The 17820-nt window shown below is 40.2% G+C and overlaps 1 protein-coding gene and 2 pseudogenes across 4 annotated transcripts in view; 1 reads left to right on the forward strand and 2 right to left on the reverse strand.

Moving 5' to 3' along the window:
- Positions 1-7189: 7189 nt before the first annotated feature.
- LOC101136528 (uncharacterized) lies at positions 7190-7920 on the reverse strand (annotated as a pseudogene).
- An 87-nt stretch (positions 7921-8007) lies between these two features.
- Positions 8008-17820, forward strand: part of ZNF81 (zinc finger protein 81) — a 94766-nt gene continuing 84953 nt past the window's right edge. Inside the window, exons 1-2 of one of the 4 annotated variants that reach the window (XM_055375678.2) lie at positions 8008-8145; positions 17243-17459. In XM_055375678.2, the coding sequence (XP_055231653.1) occupies positions 17406-17459 (54 nt within the window). In that variant the 5' untranslated portion in view covers positions 8008-8145; positions 17243-17405. Of the gene's footprint in view, positions 8146-12688; positions 13912-15083; positions 17460-17820 lie in introns of those variants that run through there. The other 3 variants (XM_004064086.4, XM_055375677.2, XM_019019839.3) reach the window with 3 other exon arrangements.
- Positions 12105-12850, reverse strand: LOC101137261 (ribosomal protein uL30-like; annotated as a pseudogene).

Here is a 17820-nt window from a genome sequence, read left to right on the forward strand (position 1 = left end):
AGAGACTTTTCAGAGCTTACTATAGTAAGGTATTGGGCCATTATCACTTGGCGTTTGTCAAAGACTCAAAGGCAGGCAGAAGAATGGGAAAGCTTTATATGTAGTAGAAAAAGGGGAAGGCTTCAGGTGTGTCCTGATTGGAGGGTGTTGGAGTGCACAAGCTGGAGGTGGACTAACTGAAGTGGGGCATCCTATGCGATTGATTTGGGAAGTAGATTTGGCTTTTTCTGGTTGGCCCTGAGTTGGAAATTGGGTTAAAAAAATTGAGAAGCTAGATGTCATCAATCAAATCCTGACCATCTGGGCTGACTGCTACTGAGGTTGTGGTTTGGCTTCCCATGCTTATTGCTGTAGAGGTTGTAGGTCAGGATTCTATTGTTATATATGGTCTGGCCATTGCCTGTTTGTATATTCAGTCCCTCAGGAGATACATGCTGAGTATATATCCTGCTGAGTATAAGGAGCATGATGTCTGCAGCTTACTGTACAAAGGTATTGTAAAACAAACACGGTGGAGTCCTCAGTTTCTCTGTTGCCTTCTACCTTGCACCTTTCATCCTTTTTTGCTATCTCTCCCCTGCCCCCATGGGCTCTGACTAGCAGATAAGCCACAATGTTTGCAAAAGTAATCCTCTGAAAATACTGTCCTGAAGGGTTCTGATTGAGCAAGGGGCACAAAAACAGGAACGACCCTGCCACCAACTATGAGTTTCACTTAAAGTCAAAAACTGCTACCCAGGCCAGGCATGGTAGCTCACAACTATAATCCTAGCACTTTGGGAGGCTGAGGCAGGAGGATCGCTTGAGGACAGGAGTTTGGTACCAGCCTGGGCAACATAGCGAGACCCCGTCTCTCTCTAGTGTGTGTGTGTGTGTGTGTGTGTGTGTGTGTGTGTGTGTGTGTGTGTGTATACACACATACAGCTACCTAAGCCAAAAGCAAGAACACATATTCCACTTTACCTCATAAAAACCCTGACCCTGCTTCAATCAGGACATCACCTGATGCACCTCAGCTGAATAAAGCCTTTAAGCTCTATAGCAGTCACTTCAATCATTTTCTTTTGACTCTGTTTTTAAATGATGGGGCCTGTATATATGCAAACAGAAATATAAGGCAAATGTGACATAGATAAACAATTGTTACTTCTAGGTGGAAGGTATTTGAATATTCATAGTGCAATTCTTTCAACTTTTGTGTAGGTGTGAAATTTTTCCATTAAAAAGCTGGGTGTAAAATAAATAAGGTATTATTGCTTGCTATCTACTGAAGTATGTAAATGGTTTTGGTTATTGGTCCTGAGGTCCCTGCTCAGCCATTGAACCTGATACTTTTCACAAAGTTTTCTTTGACTTCTGTCAGTGGAAGACTTTGTAAAATGTTTTCCCCTACTAAAGGGAGGCACACAAGACAAGAGTGACCAGGAGACCTTGGCTGTGGATTAATTTTTGCATCTGCTCTAGGACACAGGTGCTCATCATTATGTCCTTAGCTGCAGATATAAAAATACTCAGACTTTGCATTCTTCTTGGTTTTCAACTGGGTACCCACATAGATGTAAAGAATCCCGACTGACCTCTCCATTAAGTGGCAGTTCTGGAAATCAGTATATGGAAGAAATACCTGCACTCCTATGTTTGTTGCAGCACTGTTTACAATAGCTAAGATTTGGAACCCACCTAAAGGTCCATCAACAGATGAATGGATAAAGAAAACATTGTACTTATACATAATGGAATATAATTTAGCCATAAAAAGAATGAGACCAGTCATTTGCAACAACATGGATGGAACTGGAGATCATTGTTAAGTGAAATAAGCGAGGCACAGAAAGACAAACATCACATGTTCTCACTTATTTGTGGGAGCTATAAATCAAAACAATTACAGAGATAGAGAGTAGAAGGATGGTTACCAGAGGCTGGGAAGGATAATGGGGGGCTGGTGGGGAGGTGGGGATGGTTAGCGGGTACAAGAAATATAGTTAGAAAAAATGAATAAGATCTACTATTTGATAGCACGATAGGGTGACTATAGTCGATAATAACTTAATTGTGCATTTTAAAACATAATTTAAAACATAATTTTTTTTGAGATGGAGTCTCACTCTGTCGCCCAGGCTGGAGTGCAGTGGCACGATCTTGGCTCACTACAACCTCCACTTCCCGGGTTCAAGCAATTCTCTGCCTTAGCTTCCCGAGTAGCTGGGATTACAGGAGCCCGCCACCACACCCGGCTAATTTTTGTATTTTTAGTAGAGACGGGGTTTCACCATCTTGGCCAGGCTGGTCTTGAACTCCTGACCTCGTGATCCACCCACCTCGGCCTCCCAAAGTGCTGGGATTACAGGTGTGAGCCACTGTGCCCAGCCAAAAAAAATTTTTTTTAAATAAATACTAAAAACATAAAGTGGCAGTTCTCCCAGCATTTCCAACTCATACCACTCCCCTATAACATACCCTCTTTAGCAGTTGTCACCTTTGTAATTTGCTCTTTTAAAATGCTTATTGCCTCTATTCCCTGCTAGGATGTTAACTCCATGAAGTTAGGGATTTGGGGGCTGTTTTGTTGCACCAAACATCAAGTACCAAGAACAGTGCTGGATGGTCAATTCATCAAGTATTTATAAGTTCTCCATCTCTTTGGTATTTCATACATTACTTATACCAAATTAATTTTATTATAGCAGTCATGTCGTCCAGAGATGCCTGCAGAGTCTTTTGGGGAAATCATTAATATTTTAAGAAAATGACTCTGAAGTGCGTATTTTGCTGCCCTCTACATTGTATAATAAAGATACTAGAAATAAAGCAGTTGATTACTCCATATATGTAAGAAGCAGAAATCACTGCAGTATCAGCATGAACAAGTAAATGAGCAAACAGTAAACAAATGCAATAATTTCTGATACAAAGGAAGGCTATGAAGAAAACTGAAGCCTGGCGAAGAGCTCAAGTGTTGGGATAGACCAGGGAAGAAAGACCTCTGAAGAAGAGACATTTGAGCAGGTAAGTGACTCGATAGAGTGACCCATGGAGCCAGGGGCAGCAGTAAATGTCAAGGCCATGGAGCACCTGCCTCCCTGTTCATCCCACCACTAGGTGGCATCTCTGGGCTGCAGCCAAATGTTTTCTTGCCCCATTAAAGGGAGAGACGCCACTTTTCTCCATACAGATTTTTTCTTTTTATCAGTTAGATATTTATCTGTATTAGTCAGGGTTCTCTAGAGGGACAGAACTAGTAGGTGATATATATATATGAGTTTATTAAGCAGTATTAACTCACACAGTCACAAGGTCCCACAATAGGCCATCTGCAAGCTGAGGAGCAAGGAAGCCAGTCCGAGTCCCCAAAGCTGAAGAACTTGGAGTCCGATGTTTGAGGGCAGGAAGCATCCAGCAGGGGAGAAAGATGTAGGCTAGGAAGCTAAGCCAGTCTAGCCTCTTCACGTTTTTCTACCTGCTTTATATCCTGGCTGCGCTGGCAGCTGATTAGATGGTGCCCACCCAGATTAAGGGTGGGTCTGCCTTTCCCAGCCCACTGACTCAAATGTTAATCTCCTTTGGCAACACCCTCACAGACACACACAGGATCAATACTTTGCATCCTTCAATCCAATCAAGTTGACACTCAGTATTAACTATCACATTATCTAACATCTTAATTTTCCCAATTAATTTAAATATGTAGTTACTTTTAATAATATAATTAGCTATGATCGTGCCACTGCACCCCAGCCTGGGTGCAGAGTGAGACTCAGTCTCTAAAATGAATGAATGAATGAATGAATGAATATATGCACCTACCACCCAAAAGAAAAGGTACGGACTTGATGATAACCTCTATCTATCCATGGAGTCCCCCAATTTGTTGCCTTGCCCCCACCCTCAACTGAGGTAAATATCATCCTGAATCCCAAGCTCGTCGTTTTTAAATTTCTTTTTAATGTAATTTTATTGCAACTACACAAAATCCTAAATAGTTCATAGCCTTTATATTAGTAGCTTTTTTTTTTTTTTTAAAGAGACAGGGTCTTGCTCTGTCACCCAGGTTGGAGTGCAGTGGCACTATCATAGCTCACTGCAGTCTTGAACTCCTCAAGAGGCTCAAGGGATCCTCCCACCTCAGCCTCCCGAGTAGCTGGGATTACAGGCACAAACCACCACACCTGGCTAATTTTTAAAATTATTGTAGGGACGGGGATCTCACTTTGTTGCCCACACTGGTCTTGAATTCCTGGCTTCAAGAGATCATCCCACCTTGGCCCCCCAAAGTGCTGGGATTACAGGCATGAGCCACTGTGCCCAGCCTATATTAGTAGCTTTTAAGTTTATAAAAGTGTGTTATGCTTTATATAATCTTTTGGGATTACAGTTCCTCCCCCTTAATATTCATCCATATTGTTGGGTGTTGTTCTACTTCATTCGTTATGACTCCTGTTGATGAGCATCCATTTTTTTTTCCAGGTTTTGCTGTTGTGAACAGGATGCCATGCTGGTATGGCTTGAATATTTGTCCCCTCCAAAACTCATGTTGGAATTTATCCCCAATGTAGCAGTATTGAGAAGTAGGGCCTTCAAGAGGTGATTGAGTGTTGAGGTCTCTGCCCTGCCCTCATAAATGGATTACCCCATTAATGAGTTAATGGATTAATGGGTTACCATGGGAGTGGAACTAGTGACTTTATAAGAAGAGGAAGAGAGGCCAGGTGCAATGGCTCATGACTGTAATCCCAGCACAAGGTCAGGAGTTTGAGACCAGCCTGACCAACATGGTGAAACCCTGTCTCTACTAAAAATACAAAAATTAGCTGGGCGTGGTGGCGCGTGCCTATAATCAGGAGGCTGAGGCGGGAGAATCACTTGAACCCGGGAGGCAGAGGTTGCAGGCAGCCGAGATCGCACCATTGGACTCTAGCCTGGGCGACAGAGAAAGAATCCGTCTCAAAAAAAAAAAAAAAGGAGAGACCTCAGCTAGCATGCTCAGCCCCTTCACTGTGTGATACCCTTTGCTACCTTGGGACTCTGCAGAGAGTCCCTACCAGAAAGAAGGCCCTCACCAGTTATTGCCCTTCAACCTTGGACTTCTCAGCCTCCATAACTGTAAGAAATAAATTCCTTTTCTTTAGAAATTACCCAGTTTCAGGTATTCTATTGTAAGCAACAGAAAACAGACTAAGAAACATGCATATCCTAGGTTTCTTGTGCAAGTGTTTCTCTTGGTTACATTCATGAGAGTGGACTCACTGGATTGTAAGGTATGTATATATTCACTGTAGGAGAAAATGCAAAAATATTTTCTAAAGTGATTGCACTGATTTACATTCCTTCAACAGGGCAAAAAGATCCTGTTGGCCCACATACTCTCCACCTCTTGGTATTGTCAGACTTTTACGTTTTTGCAATTTGAATGGGTATAAAATGTCATTTTTATCATGTCTTGATTTGTATTTCCCTTATCACAAATGACTTTGAACATCTCTTTATATGTTTGCTGGCTCTATATTTCCTTCTTCTCTGAAGTGGTCTAACAGAACTTTTTTTTTTTTTTTTTTTTTTGGTACTATTATGACATCCAAGAACACTAACAGTGATTCTTGGCACTCTATTAGAAGTGTATGCATGCCAAATATGCTTCCACTGATTCCATTCTTCTTTCATTTATTCATTCAACAAACATTTGCCCAGACCAGGGATGCAGGGGCAGAATGACAAGCTGGGATAATCAAAGTTCAACTGCTATGGTTCAAATGTTTGTCTCCTCTGAAACTCATATTGAAATTGCCATTGTAACAGTATTAGGAGGTGGGGCCTTTAAAAAGTGAATAGGTCATGGAGGCTCCATTCTCATAAACTGAAAATGCTGTCACTGAGGGAATGGGTTAGTCACCTCAAGAGTGGGTTGTTATAAAGTGAGCCCAGTCCCTTGTGCTTTCTCTTTGTTCATACACTTGCTTGCCCTCTTGTCCTCTGCCATGGAATAATGCAGCAATAAGGCCCTCACCAGATGCTGGCACCAAGTTGGACTTCCCAATCTCCAGAACTATGAGCCAAATAAGCTTATTTTCTTTATAAATTACCCAATCTGTGATATTCTGTTACAGTAGCAGAAAATGGACAAAGATACCAACTCTCTAAAAAAATTAAAATGAAAATCAGACTATAAAAATCTGCCTTGCTATTCATCAGGATGGAAGAACAGACACATATAAAGCCAAATGCAAAATTCACAGGAAACATTATTTCTTCTAAGGACAGGCTGCAGTTGTAATGCCATAAAGAACCCCTACTTTAAGTGCCTATTGCTTTCCTGGTCAATGAGAAACTTTGTTCTCTACAATCATAGACTATCAGAAACTTTGCTGTTTGAAATGATATCAGTAAGAGGGAAACATCTGATTCTCATGGGAGATTCTAAGTCACTTCCAGACAGAGAAGCAAGATTCAATTTTCAACCCAGGTGCAAAGCTTTAGGCAAGAGTTATCTGGGGACACAAAATTCTACATCTAAATTGTTTCCAAGGAAACAGCACTCTGGGTTCACTTCACAGTCCAGACCTGACAATTACCCTTTACATACAGCCCTGCTTTCCTTTGAGCCCACTAAAACGCTGCTTCATTTAATTTCATCTGAACTCCACTATTCCTCAAAATCCTATAAGAACTCTATCTTTTCCTTTGCTTAGTGAGCTGCCCCTGGTGCCCCTGGTGTGCAGTCTCCCTTATTGATTGCTGGATCTGTCAGACTAAAAATTAGTTTGAGGCTAATTGGACTAGGACACCTCTAACCTTCGAGATTGTTAAACCGAGGGCCAGAGGGGATAAGACTGGATTGAGAGCCCCCAGCAAGTCCACATTTCAGCCTACACCAGGTCCTCTCAAAATATTTTTTTCACCTGAGGATTCAGAAAGGCTTTCAGGAGGGCACACAGGCTTCTAGCTCTGTCAGGAGGATTCTCTGGAGGAGGAGATATTTGAACTTGATTTTGAAGGATGAATAGGCATTCTTAGGTGAAGGACTGCACGACTTCTTCCCCTCCTGCTCCAGTGACATCTCCCAGAGGGCAGGGGCATCTCCAGAATTTACACATTGGAGGTGATATGGAGCAGCAAACTGGTTGAAGGGTAGAAGCAGAGCCTTGTATTAAAGCTACATTTCCAAAGTAAGGGCACCATGACCACATATATTTTACTTCATGAGGAAATAAAAATAATAAAGTTTCCTAAAGATTTTTATTGACATATTGCATTGGACTAAGGACACATTAAAAATTATTAGTATTGGTACTACATAGTCCCTTTTTAGCTGGGGTAGATGGAGTGGGAGATAAAGTAAATTGCTGCAGCATTCAAACCCAGCATCCAAGCCCCACAGGCACAGCAGGAGCGGAACCCAGCACTCTGAGTTCTCCCTTTTTCCCACCTCATGGCATATCCTAGGAGGGCTTGCATAACCATGATTTCTCCTCCTCCTCCTTCCCTTGTGGTATGTCCTAGGAGAAGCCTGTAACCAGCCTGACATCTCCCCGCTTCTCATCCTGTGGTATCTGCCAGGAGATAGCCGCGGCCGCCCCTGATTCTTTCCAAGAGGCCCTTCAGTTTCTCGGAGCGGTATCACACAGATCCATAGACTACAGGTCCAAAGACCCCTCCTCCAGTTAGCCCGCCCAAAGAAACGTCCCCACCCGTGCTCCCTGCCACCAGCGGGACAGCTCCACCTGAGTTTAGAGCAGACAGCTCTAAACTCACAGCCTGCTCTGTGAGTTCAGAGGTGTCCTCATCCTCAATACGGATGGACACTCCTCCAACATGGTGTACCCCATGGGGAAGCGCGACGTGGGCGCGGCCATGTTCCCCACCTGACCACGCCGCCGAGGGGCACCGAACGTCCCAAAGCACCCACTTCCGTAACTTCTCCATGTTGACTCCTGGCTAACAGCAGCTTCAAAGGTGGTTTTGCGCAAGCGCGGACCCCCCCTCTTCCCTCATTCATGTGAAGTCCCAAACCCCGAAAAAGGGCGGTGCTAGGGGTAGTGACCGGAAGCGGCTGCGGTTCTCGCCGGTTCTCAGCCGGGGTTTGATAGTTGTCAGGAGGATTCGACGTTCAGTGCCCAGGGATGTGGAGGTGATGGGGGGCCGGGGAGGGTGAGTGCTGGGCGATTCTGTGAGGCCAGTGATGGAATCGTTTATCTAACTTGAGTTGGATGATTCACTCATCATTTTGCAGGCTTTTCTCTTTTCTAATATCACCGTTAAGGTCTTAAAGTTCATTCTAAGCCCCATTGGGTTTGGAGCATTATGTTTTTTAAGACTGTTAACTTGTATTCATTTGTCTTTTACCCAGGAGTTATTCAAAAGTGGGGTTTCAGTGTGCAAAAGTTTATCTCTGTAATGGATCTCTAACCTTAGTTTTCTGTGTTAGAAAAATATCTACGTGAAGCTCATTCCTTGAAATATGAGGAGACTTATGGCCTAGTCTGTGGTGAATTTTTAGAAACGTTCTATATATAACTTGAAAATAATATTTAATTATTTAGTCGTCAATTGTGTCATAGAAAATCTATCCTTTTTTGTCTGCTTCTTCTATTACTTCGAGGAGAGAGAAATTCTCCACTGTGATGGTGATTTGTCTGTGTCTCCTTACTGCTGTCTGTGATCCTCTGTGAGTTACTTTTTGTATAAAGTATGAGACTTAGGTCGAGGTGCATTAATTTGCTTATGGATGTCCAGACTGAAGCACCATTTGTTGAAAAGACTATCTTTCCTCCATTGACTTGTCTTTCACCATTGTCAAAAATAAGTTGGCCATACTTGTGTGTGGGCTCTTTCTGGGTTTGCTATTCAGTTCATTGTCTATGTGTCTATCCCTCTGCCAGTACTACCTTGCTGTCTTGAATTGGATAGAGTGATTCCTCTCACTTTATTCTTTTTCAAAATTGTTTTAATGCCTCTGGTTCCCTTGCCTTTCCTATATGCATTTTAGAAAATCTTGTCTCTATCTACAAAGCATCTTGCTTGGATTTTGATAGGAATTGCATTAAACCTGTATACCAACTCGGGAAGAAGTTAAGTCTTAACTGTGCCAAGTCTTCCAATCCATGTACATAGTATGTCTCTCTATTTATTTAGATCTTTTAAAATTTCTATAAATGGTGTATTTTAATTTTCATCACCCAAGTTCTGTACATGTCTTATTCAATTTATACCTAAGTATTTAATTTTTTTGGAGTGGTCATAAATGGTATTATCTTTTAAATTGCTGCTTATATATAGGAATACAATTGAGTTTTGTCTGTTGGTCTTGTATCCTGCAATCTTGCTGAGCTCAATTATTAGGTTTTACACCTTTTTTGGCAGATTCCTTGGGTTTTCTGCATGAGCAATCATGTCATATACAAACAGGGATAGTTTTATTTCTTTCTTTCCAATCTTTATACCTCTGCTTTTCTTCCCTTATTACACTGGCAAGAAGTTCCAGTACTATGTTGAATAAGAGAGTGGACATCTTTGCGTTGTTTTCAGTCTTAGGGGGAAAATATTCAACCTTTTACCATTAAGTATGATTTTAGCTGTAGGGCTTTCTTTTTTTGGACCCTCTTTTTTGGTTGAGGAAGTTCCCCTCTATTTTTAATTTCAAAAGTAGTTTTTATCGTGAATGGGTGTTGAATTTCATCAACACTCTGAATTTTTATGATCTTGTGATTTTTTTTCTTTTTTAGCTTGTCAGTATGGAGGGTTATGCTGATTGATTTTTGAATATTGAACTAGTCTTACATCCCTGGAATAAACCCTACTTGGTTGTGATGTATAATTCTTTGGATATATTGAAGGAATTGATTAGCTAATGCTTTTTTGAGGATTTTTGCATCTAAGTTCATGGGAAATATTTGTCTATAGTTTTCTTTTTTATACTATCTTTATCTGGTTTTATTTTTTATTTTTGACACAGGCTCTCACTCTGTTCCTCAGGCTGGAATGCAGTGGTGTGATCATGGCTTACTGCAGCCTTGACCTCCCAGCCTCAAGTGATTCTTCCACCTCAGCCTCCTGAGTAGCTGGGACTGCAGGCACACGCCACCACACCCAACTAATTTTATTATTTTTTGTAAACCGGGTCTCACTATGTTGCCCAGGCTGGTCTCAATCTCCTGGGCTCAAACAGTCCTCCTGCCTCAGCCTCTCAAAGTGCTGGGATTACAGGTGTTAGCCACTGCTCTTGGCTTTGTCTGGTTTTAGTATTAGGGTAATACTGGCCTCATTGAATGAGTTGGGGACTATTTCCTCCTCTTCTGTTTTCTGGAAGAGATTGTGTAGAATAAGTACTAATTTTTATTTAAATATTTAAATATTTGGTAGACTTCTCCAGTGAAGCCATCTGGGCCTGGAAACTTCCATTTGGAAGCTTTTTGATCATGGCTTCAATGTCTGTAATAGTTATGTAACTATTCAGATTATCTATTTAATATCATTTTAGACTACAGGTTAAGCATCCCTAATTCAAAAATCTGAAATCCAAAATGCTTCAAAATCCAAAACTTTCTCAGTGCCAACATAATGCCACAAGCAAAATTTCACACCTGATTTTGTGACAGGTCACAGTCAAAGTGCAGTGAAAACTTTGTTTCATGCACAAAATTATTAAACATGTTATATAAAATTACCTTCAGGCTATGTTATAAGGTAACATAGTGTACATGAAACATAAATGAATTCTGTGTGTATACTTGGGTCTCATTCTGCAAGATACTTTATTATGTATATGCATATATTCCAAAATAAAAAAAAAACTGAAATCTGAAACACTTCTGTTCCCAAGCATTTTGGATAAGAGACATTCAACCTGCATTTAATAGTGGGTGAATTGTGGTACTTTGCATTTTACAAGGAATTGGACTGTTTCATCCAAGTTGTTGAATTTATGTGCACAAAGTTGTTGTGGTATTCCCTTACTATCCTTTTAATGCAAGCTTGTCCAACCCGCTGTCCGTGGGCCACATGTGGCTCCGGACAGCTTGGAATGCAGCCCAACACAAATTCATAAACTTTCTTAAAATATTGTGTTTTTTTTGCATTTTTTTTTAAAGCTCATCAGCTATCGTTAGTGTTAGTGTATTTTATGTGTGGTGAAAGACAATTCTTCTTCCAGTGGGGCCCAGGGAAGCCAAAAGATTAGATACCCCTGTTTTAATGGCTGCAGGATCTGCAGTTACATCTCTGTGTTTCATTTCTAATATTGGTAATTTGTGTCTTCATGTCTTCTCTCTCTCTTTTTTTTTTTTTTTTTTGCAGAGACAAGTGAACATTTATTTTTGTGCCTTTCTTCCTATGTGTATTTCGAGTCTTTTTCAAAACAAGTCCCCAGGAATCTCCAGATTCAATTATGTCCCTGGGCTTGGTCGACTGCTGCAGGATTCTTAGGAAGCCTTATACAAATGCTAGAGTTACTCATTAACCAACATTAAACCCTAGGATAGAAGATGCAGCAAAGCAGGACTCCTTCCTCTGTGGAATGTGCTGATTTCAGATGAGGCTGCAGCCAATGTAGAAAATGCTGGAATTTTTCCTTGGAACTGGACTGTGATGAGAGGTGCTTGCCATGAACATAAGCTACTGTCTTTTCTTTTCTTTCTTGCTTTTCTTTTTCTTTTTTTTTTTTTTTTTTGAGACGGAGTTTTGCTGTTGTTGTCCAGGCTGGAGTGCAATGGTGCAATCTCGGCTCACCGCAACCTCCGCCTCCCAGGCAGGTTCAAGCGATTCTCCTGCCTCAACCTCCTGAGTAGCTGGGATTACAGGCATGCGCCACCATGCCCGGATAATTTTTGTATTTTTAGTAGAGACGGGGTTTCTCCATGTTGGTCAGGCTGGTCTTGAACTCCTGACCTCAGGTGATCCGCCCACCTTGGCCTCCCAAAGTGCTGGGATTACAGGCGTGAGCCACTGCGCCCGGCGAGCTACTGTCTTTTCTTTGACCCTTCCTTTCCAGTTTTTGAAGATAAAGCAGGAGATAAACTTCTCTGAAGATACTTGATAAAAATTCCCCCCAAAAATAAAAACACATGCTTCCACTTCATTGATACAAATTTACTGCAGTTTGGCACCTGGGTCTAGTTCAGCTGGTGGATGAGCAGATTGATGTGTTTACCCTGATAGCCAGGTGTGCCCATCTCCTTGAGGAAGCCTACTCTATTTTTGGTAGCATGACGGGCCACTGACAGGTGGAAAGGGCTCAAGAACCATGAGATCTCCTGGAAATGCTTCCCTGGGAAGGCAGTTTCATGAATGAGGTCTTCCAAGCAAATGACATCAAACTTCCCCAGGTGCTCCTCAATCACTGTACTGTCTGTCAGAGGGATGGTCTTATTCTTGACATTGGCTTGTCTATGTTTAAAAATGAGTTCCCAGACAGACTTCAGATTTGGAAATCCCCAGGTCACATAAGGTTCCACTATACGCAGCATTTTTAGGTTCTGGGAGGTAACTTTTACAAAGACACCACTAAAAATTTTCTTTAGGCGGTCTTGCAATGGTTCTCTGCACCAGTAAACTCACGCCATCAATCCTTTCGATGTGTATGACAAACGCCAAGGAATGTTTATCTGGCAATTCCAAGGCATGAGGTTTCACTTCTAGTCGTCTGAGACGCACCTTGTCACGTTTCTGCCGCCAGGAATCATGTAGGAATGATTCCAGTCACTTAAACCTAAGCCCTTTTCCTTTCCTCTGCTCCTTCTTTGCCAAAAGTGCCTGCTTTGCCTGGGTGGCTTTGAGGGCTTGATAAACCTTCCTCTTTTTTCAGGAGATTTTCTGGAACCAAAGGGATTTTTCTTTGCTCTTGCTCTGCCATCTTTCTAGTCGTGTCTTTTTTATCTTTGTCAATCTTGCTAGAGGATTACAAGTTTTATTGTTCTTTTCAAAAGACCAGCTATTGGATTTATTTATTTTTTTCTATTGTTTTTCTGTTTTCAATTTCATTGATTTCTGCTCTTGTATTTATTACTTCCTTCCGCTTAGTTTGAGTTTTCTTTTTCTAGTTTCTTGAGGTGGGAGCTTAGATTATTGATTTAAGACCTTTCCTCTTTTCTCGTGTAAACATTTAGTGCTATAATGTTCCCTCTCAACAGTGCTTTATCTGTACCCCATAGATTTTGATATGTTACATTTTTCATTTTCATTCATCACATTTTAATTTCCCTTGGGACTTCATCTTTGATCCATGGATCATATAGAAATATATTATTTAAAGTATCTGGAGATTCTCCTGTTATCTTTCTGTTGTTGATTGATAGTTCTATGCTATTATAATCAGAGAACATACTCTGTACGACTTCAATTTGTGGAGGTGTTTTATGACCCCCGGTGTGGTCTATTTGGAGAATGTTCAACAGGTGCTTGAAAGGAAGGTGCATTCCATTAGTGTTTGGCTGGAGAAGGCTGTGTATCTTCAAAAAGGTTTTCTGTTCAGTGAAGTCACCTTTTTCCTGGTCCTTTAACAGGAATGGCTTTTCTTGGAGCCATATTGTTTTGGCGGGGGGAGTCTGTTCCTGTTGATGGTTCTGAGTTGTAAGTTTCTCCAGTACCTTTTGATGATATATGGGAGGATAAAGGAAAACCCAGGGAACTCAACCACTGTGCTGTTCAAGTCCTGAGGTCTGCAAGCTGTCCTCCTTACCTTTCTACCTTTCAGAGTCTTCCGATTTGTGTTTGTTGTTTTAATTTTTTTTCTGGTCTCTTCTACATGTACTAGCCTCTTCTTTCTTCTCTGTGTTTTGGTTTTGTTTTGTTTTTTTGATAGAGTCTCACTCTGTCACCCAGGCTGGAGTGCAGTTTGTGTGATCTCAACTCACTGCAACCTCTGCCTCCTGGGTTCAAGCGATTCTCCTGCCTCAGCCTCCCGAGTAGCTGGAATTACAGGTGCGTGCCACCATGCCTAGCTAATTTTTGTACTTTTAGTAGAGACGGGGTTTCACCATGTTGGCCAAGCTGGTCTTGAACTCCTGGCCTCAACTGATCTGCCAGCCTTGGCTTCCCAAAGTTCTGGGATTACAGGTGTGAGCCACCACACCCGGTTTCTTTTCTTTTCTTATATTAACTTTGTTAATTTGCATTTTACTAGGGAAGCACTTGTTTCATGGCAGTATTAAAATGCATTGCTATACAGTTATGCATAATGTTCTGCAATAACTGCTTTAAACACCTTCCTATCTGGGAAAGATTTTCCTCTCATTTTGAATATATGTATATGTGTATGTGTGTGTATGGTTTCTATGGTTTTAAGGCTCTTCCATGATGTAATAGGTATCCATACTTCTTTTTTATTACCAAATAATACTCTATTGTATATATATGGCAAATTTTGTTTATCCATTCATCACTTGATGGACATTTGGATTATTTCCACTTTTTGGCTATTATGGATAATGCTGCTGTGATTATTTGTGTATAAGTTTTGGAATGGACATATGTTTTAATTTCTCTTGCATAGACATGGTCTCCTAATCAAATGGAAGATTTGGGTTTTGATTTGTATTTTCCTAATGACTGATGATGATAATTATCTTATGTTATTCCTATATCTACACACACACACACACACACACACACACATTCTTGACTCCTTTATCTGATTTGCTAGAGAGTTTTTTTTATGACATTGGTCATTTCCATTTGTTTATTTTTTTGAGACAGTTTCTCACTCTGTCATCCAGGCTGGACTGCAGTGATGCAACTGTGGCTCACTGCAGCTTCGACTTCCCAGGCTCAAGCAATCCTTCCACCTCAGTCTTCCTGAATAGCTGGAACTACAGGTGCACACAACCATGCCTGGCTAATTTTTCTATTTTTTTGTAGAGATAAGGTTTCACCATGTTGCCCAGGTTGGGCTCAAACTCCTGGGCTCAAGCAGTCCTCCCACCTTGGCCTCCCAAAGTGCTGAGATTATAGGCATGAGCCACTGCGCCTGGCTACATTGGTCATTTCATTTCTTTTTTTTCTTTAAACCTCCTATATTTATTTGATTTAGTTAAGGTTTTATTAATTACTTCCTGGTTTTGGTTTTTGTTTTGCTTAATTTTGTTTTTTCTAATTCTAATGTTTTAGGTTGAATACATAGCTCATTTTTGGGTTGTATTTATTTTTAATTAAAACCAAAGCTATTTAAAGCAGTAAATTTCACTCCAAATACAATGCTGTATTCCGTAACTTCTGGTAAAATTTGTATAGCTTCTGTATCGATTTCCCACTTTGATCCTGGGTTATTTAGGAAAAAGTTTTCTTCCCCTTTTAAAAAATAAGATTTATTTAGGTATATTCCAATACCATAAAATTCACCCACTTAAAGTATGTAGCTCAATGGTTTTTAGTATATTAACAGAGTTGTGCGGCCATCACCACAATCTAATCTTAGAACCTTTTCAACACACCCAAAAGAAATCCTGTCCTCATTAGCAGACATTTACCATTCATGCCACCTCATACTCCCAGCCCTAGGCAACCATTATTCTATTTCTGTCTCTGTGGATTTGCCTATTCTGGATATTTCACATGAGTGGAATCACAAAATATGTGGTCTTTTGTGACTGGCTTCTTTCACTTAGGGTAGAGTTTTCAGGGGTCATCCATGTTGTAGTAAGTATTAGTACTTCTTTTGTATTACCAAATGTTATAATATTCCATTGTGTATATATGCCAAATTTTGTTTATCCATTCATCAATTGACATCAAACATTTGGATTGTTTCTATTTTTTGGCTGCTATGAATAATGCTGCTGTAAATATTTGTATACAAGTTTTGGAATGGACATGGGTTTTTAAAAATTTCTCTTGCATAGATACCTATGAGTGGAATTTCTGGGTTATATGGTGACTTTATGGTTGATATTTTGAGAAACTGCCAAACTGTTTTTCAGAATGAGTGCACCATTTTACAATCCAACCAGCAATGTATGAGAGCCCCAATTTATTCACAGCTCACCAACACTTGTTACTGTCTTTTCTTCTTATGTTAGCCATTTTAGTGGATGTGACATGGTCTCCTAATACATGAAAGATTTTGGTTTTGATTTGCATTTTCCTAATGACTGATGTTGTTGAACATCTTATGTTACTATCAGAGAATGTAAACCTGTCAATTCCCAACATTAAAACATTTATCAGATTTTTTGGTGGCCAAGTTATTTGAAGGAATTTTGTAAAAGTTCCATTACTATAAGAGAATAAAGTATATTTTCCCTCTTGTTTTGGTATAACATCCTTTTTATGTTTTTAAAATTTAACTTGTTCATGCCTTTTATTTTATTTTACTCTTTATTTATTTTACTTTCTCTTTTCCTCTTCATCCCATTCTTACTTCCATTGTCTTAAGTTCCTCTTTTTTAAGTAGATATTTTTCCTTTCTTAACAAGAATGACTAAATCTACAGTGCCTCTAATAATTGATCAGAATAAAATTGTACCTCAACTTGGACACAGAGACACCCTCTCCTCCCTAGTTCCCTCAACGAGGAAACAGTTTTACCTCTGGATATTTTTGAGTTAATTAAAAAACTTTAGTCCCAGGCTATTAATATTTTTCTTATAGCATGTCTCTTCTGTTTCAAGAAATTTTACTTAACTTTTTTATTCTGAATTCAGGGTCATATTTTCAACATCTGTTAAACAGAACCACATTTATTTTGAACCTACCATGGAAAAGGTATCATATGATATAACTTTGACGGCGTGAACTTTGGAGCCTTGGTAGACTGGGTTTGACTTAACACCACTAAACCTCTAATTCTGTATGCATAAAATGAAATAATAATGATTATAACAACACACAGATGAAAGGATTGTTGTGTAAATTACCTGCTATTACATGCTTCCTTATAACAATACTTGGTAACATGTATTAAGTGTTTACCTGGGGCCAGTTCAGCGCTAAGTACCATTGAAACATAATCTCATCTAATTTTCATAACCACTTGAGATAAATATTTCAAATTCATTTTGAAAAATAAACCTGAAGCAGCTTTTTCATGTTCTCATAGCTAAAAGTTGGCAGAGCTAGAATTTAAACCTTTATTAATTTTAGTCCAAATCTCATGCTCTTGCTCATATTCTGTTTTAATTGATAAGCAGAATATGTGTTTTTTGGACTTTATCTACTTCACAGTATCCAGTGCAGTGAACTGTACTTTGGTTCCCCCAGGAGATGTCTGTGTAGTAAGTGCTATCTGCCTCTGATCATATGGACACTGTCTTTCCAGAGTTCTTGGAGTCTCTGCGGAGTCCCTGGGCCAGATCTCACAGTGAAAGCTGCAGGATCTTCCTTCTGACCCCAGCAGTCCCCGTTGAGTCCACCGATCCCACTGGAATTATAAAGTTGTCAGCAAGAAAGCCCCAGGGCTGAAGTCCAAGTCCGTCGGGAACATGCCAGCTAACGAGGACGCTCCCCAGCCAGGGGAACATGGCAGTGCCTGTGAGGTGAGGAGGAGGAAGAGGTGCCCAGGGATTGGAATTCATCCACAGCCCTGAAGGAAAGATACTATCTCATAGTTTTCATTTCTAGTACTTTTTTTAGCAGGAAGGAAAATTTCCCCCCACCCCCATTTTTATTGGTCATTGATTTCCCTTTTGTGAATTTCCTTCTCCTGTCCATTGCTGATTTATTTATCTTAGCTTATGGATTTTAAAAGAGGCTTTTGAAAATATTTAGGTTAATAGCCCTTTATCATTCTTGCATATTTTTATGAATATTTGTTGTCACTTCATAATTTGCAATTAGCTCTTAGTTTCATTTACAAGTGGTAAAGGTATCAAATAGTTCTCTAAGTCTTGTTTAAAA

Source organism: Gorilla gorilla, chromosome X, assembly GCF_029281585.2.
Source record: "Gorilla gorilla gorilla isolate KB3781 chromosome X, NHGRI_mGorGor1-v2.1_pri, whole genome shotgun sequence".
In the NCBI taxonomy this organism is placed as follows: Eukaryota; Metazoa; Chordata; class Mammalia; order Primates; family Hominidae; genus Gorilla; species Gorilla gorilla.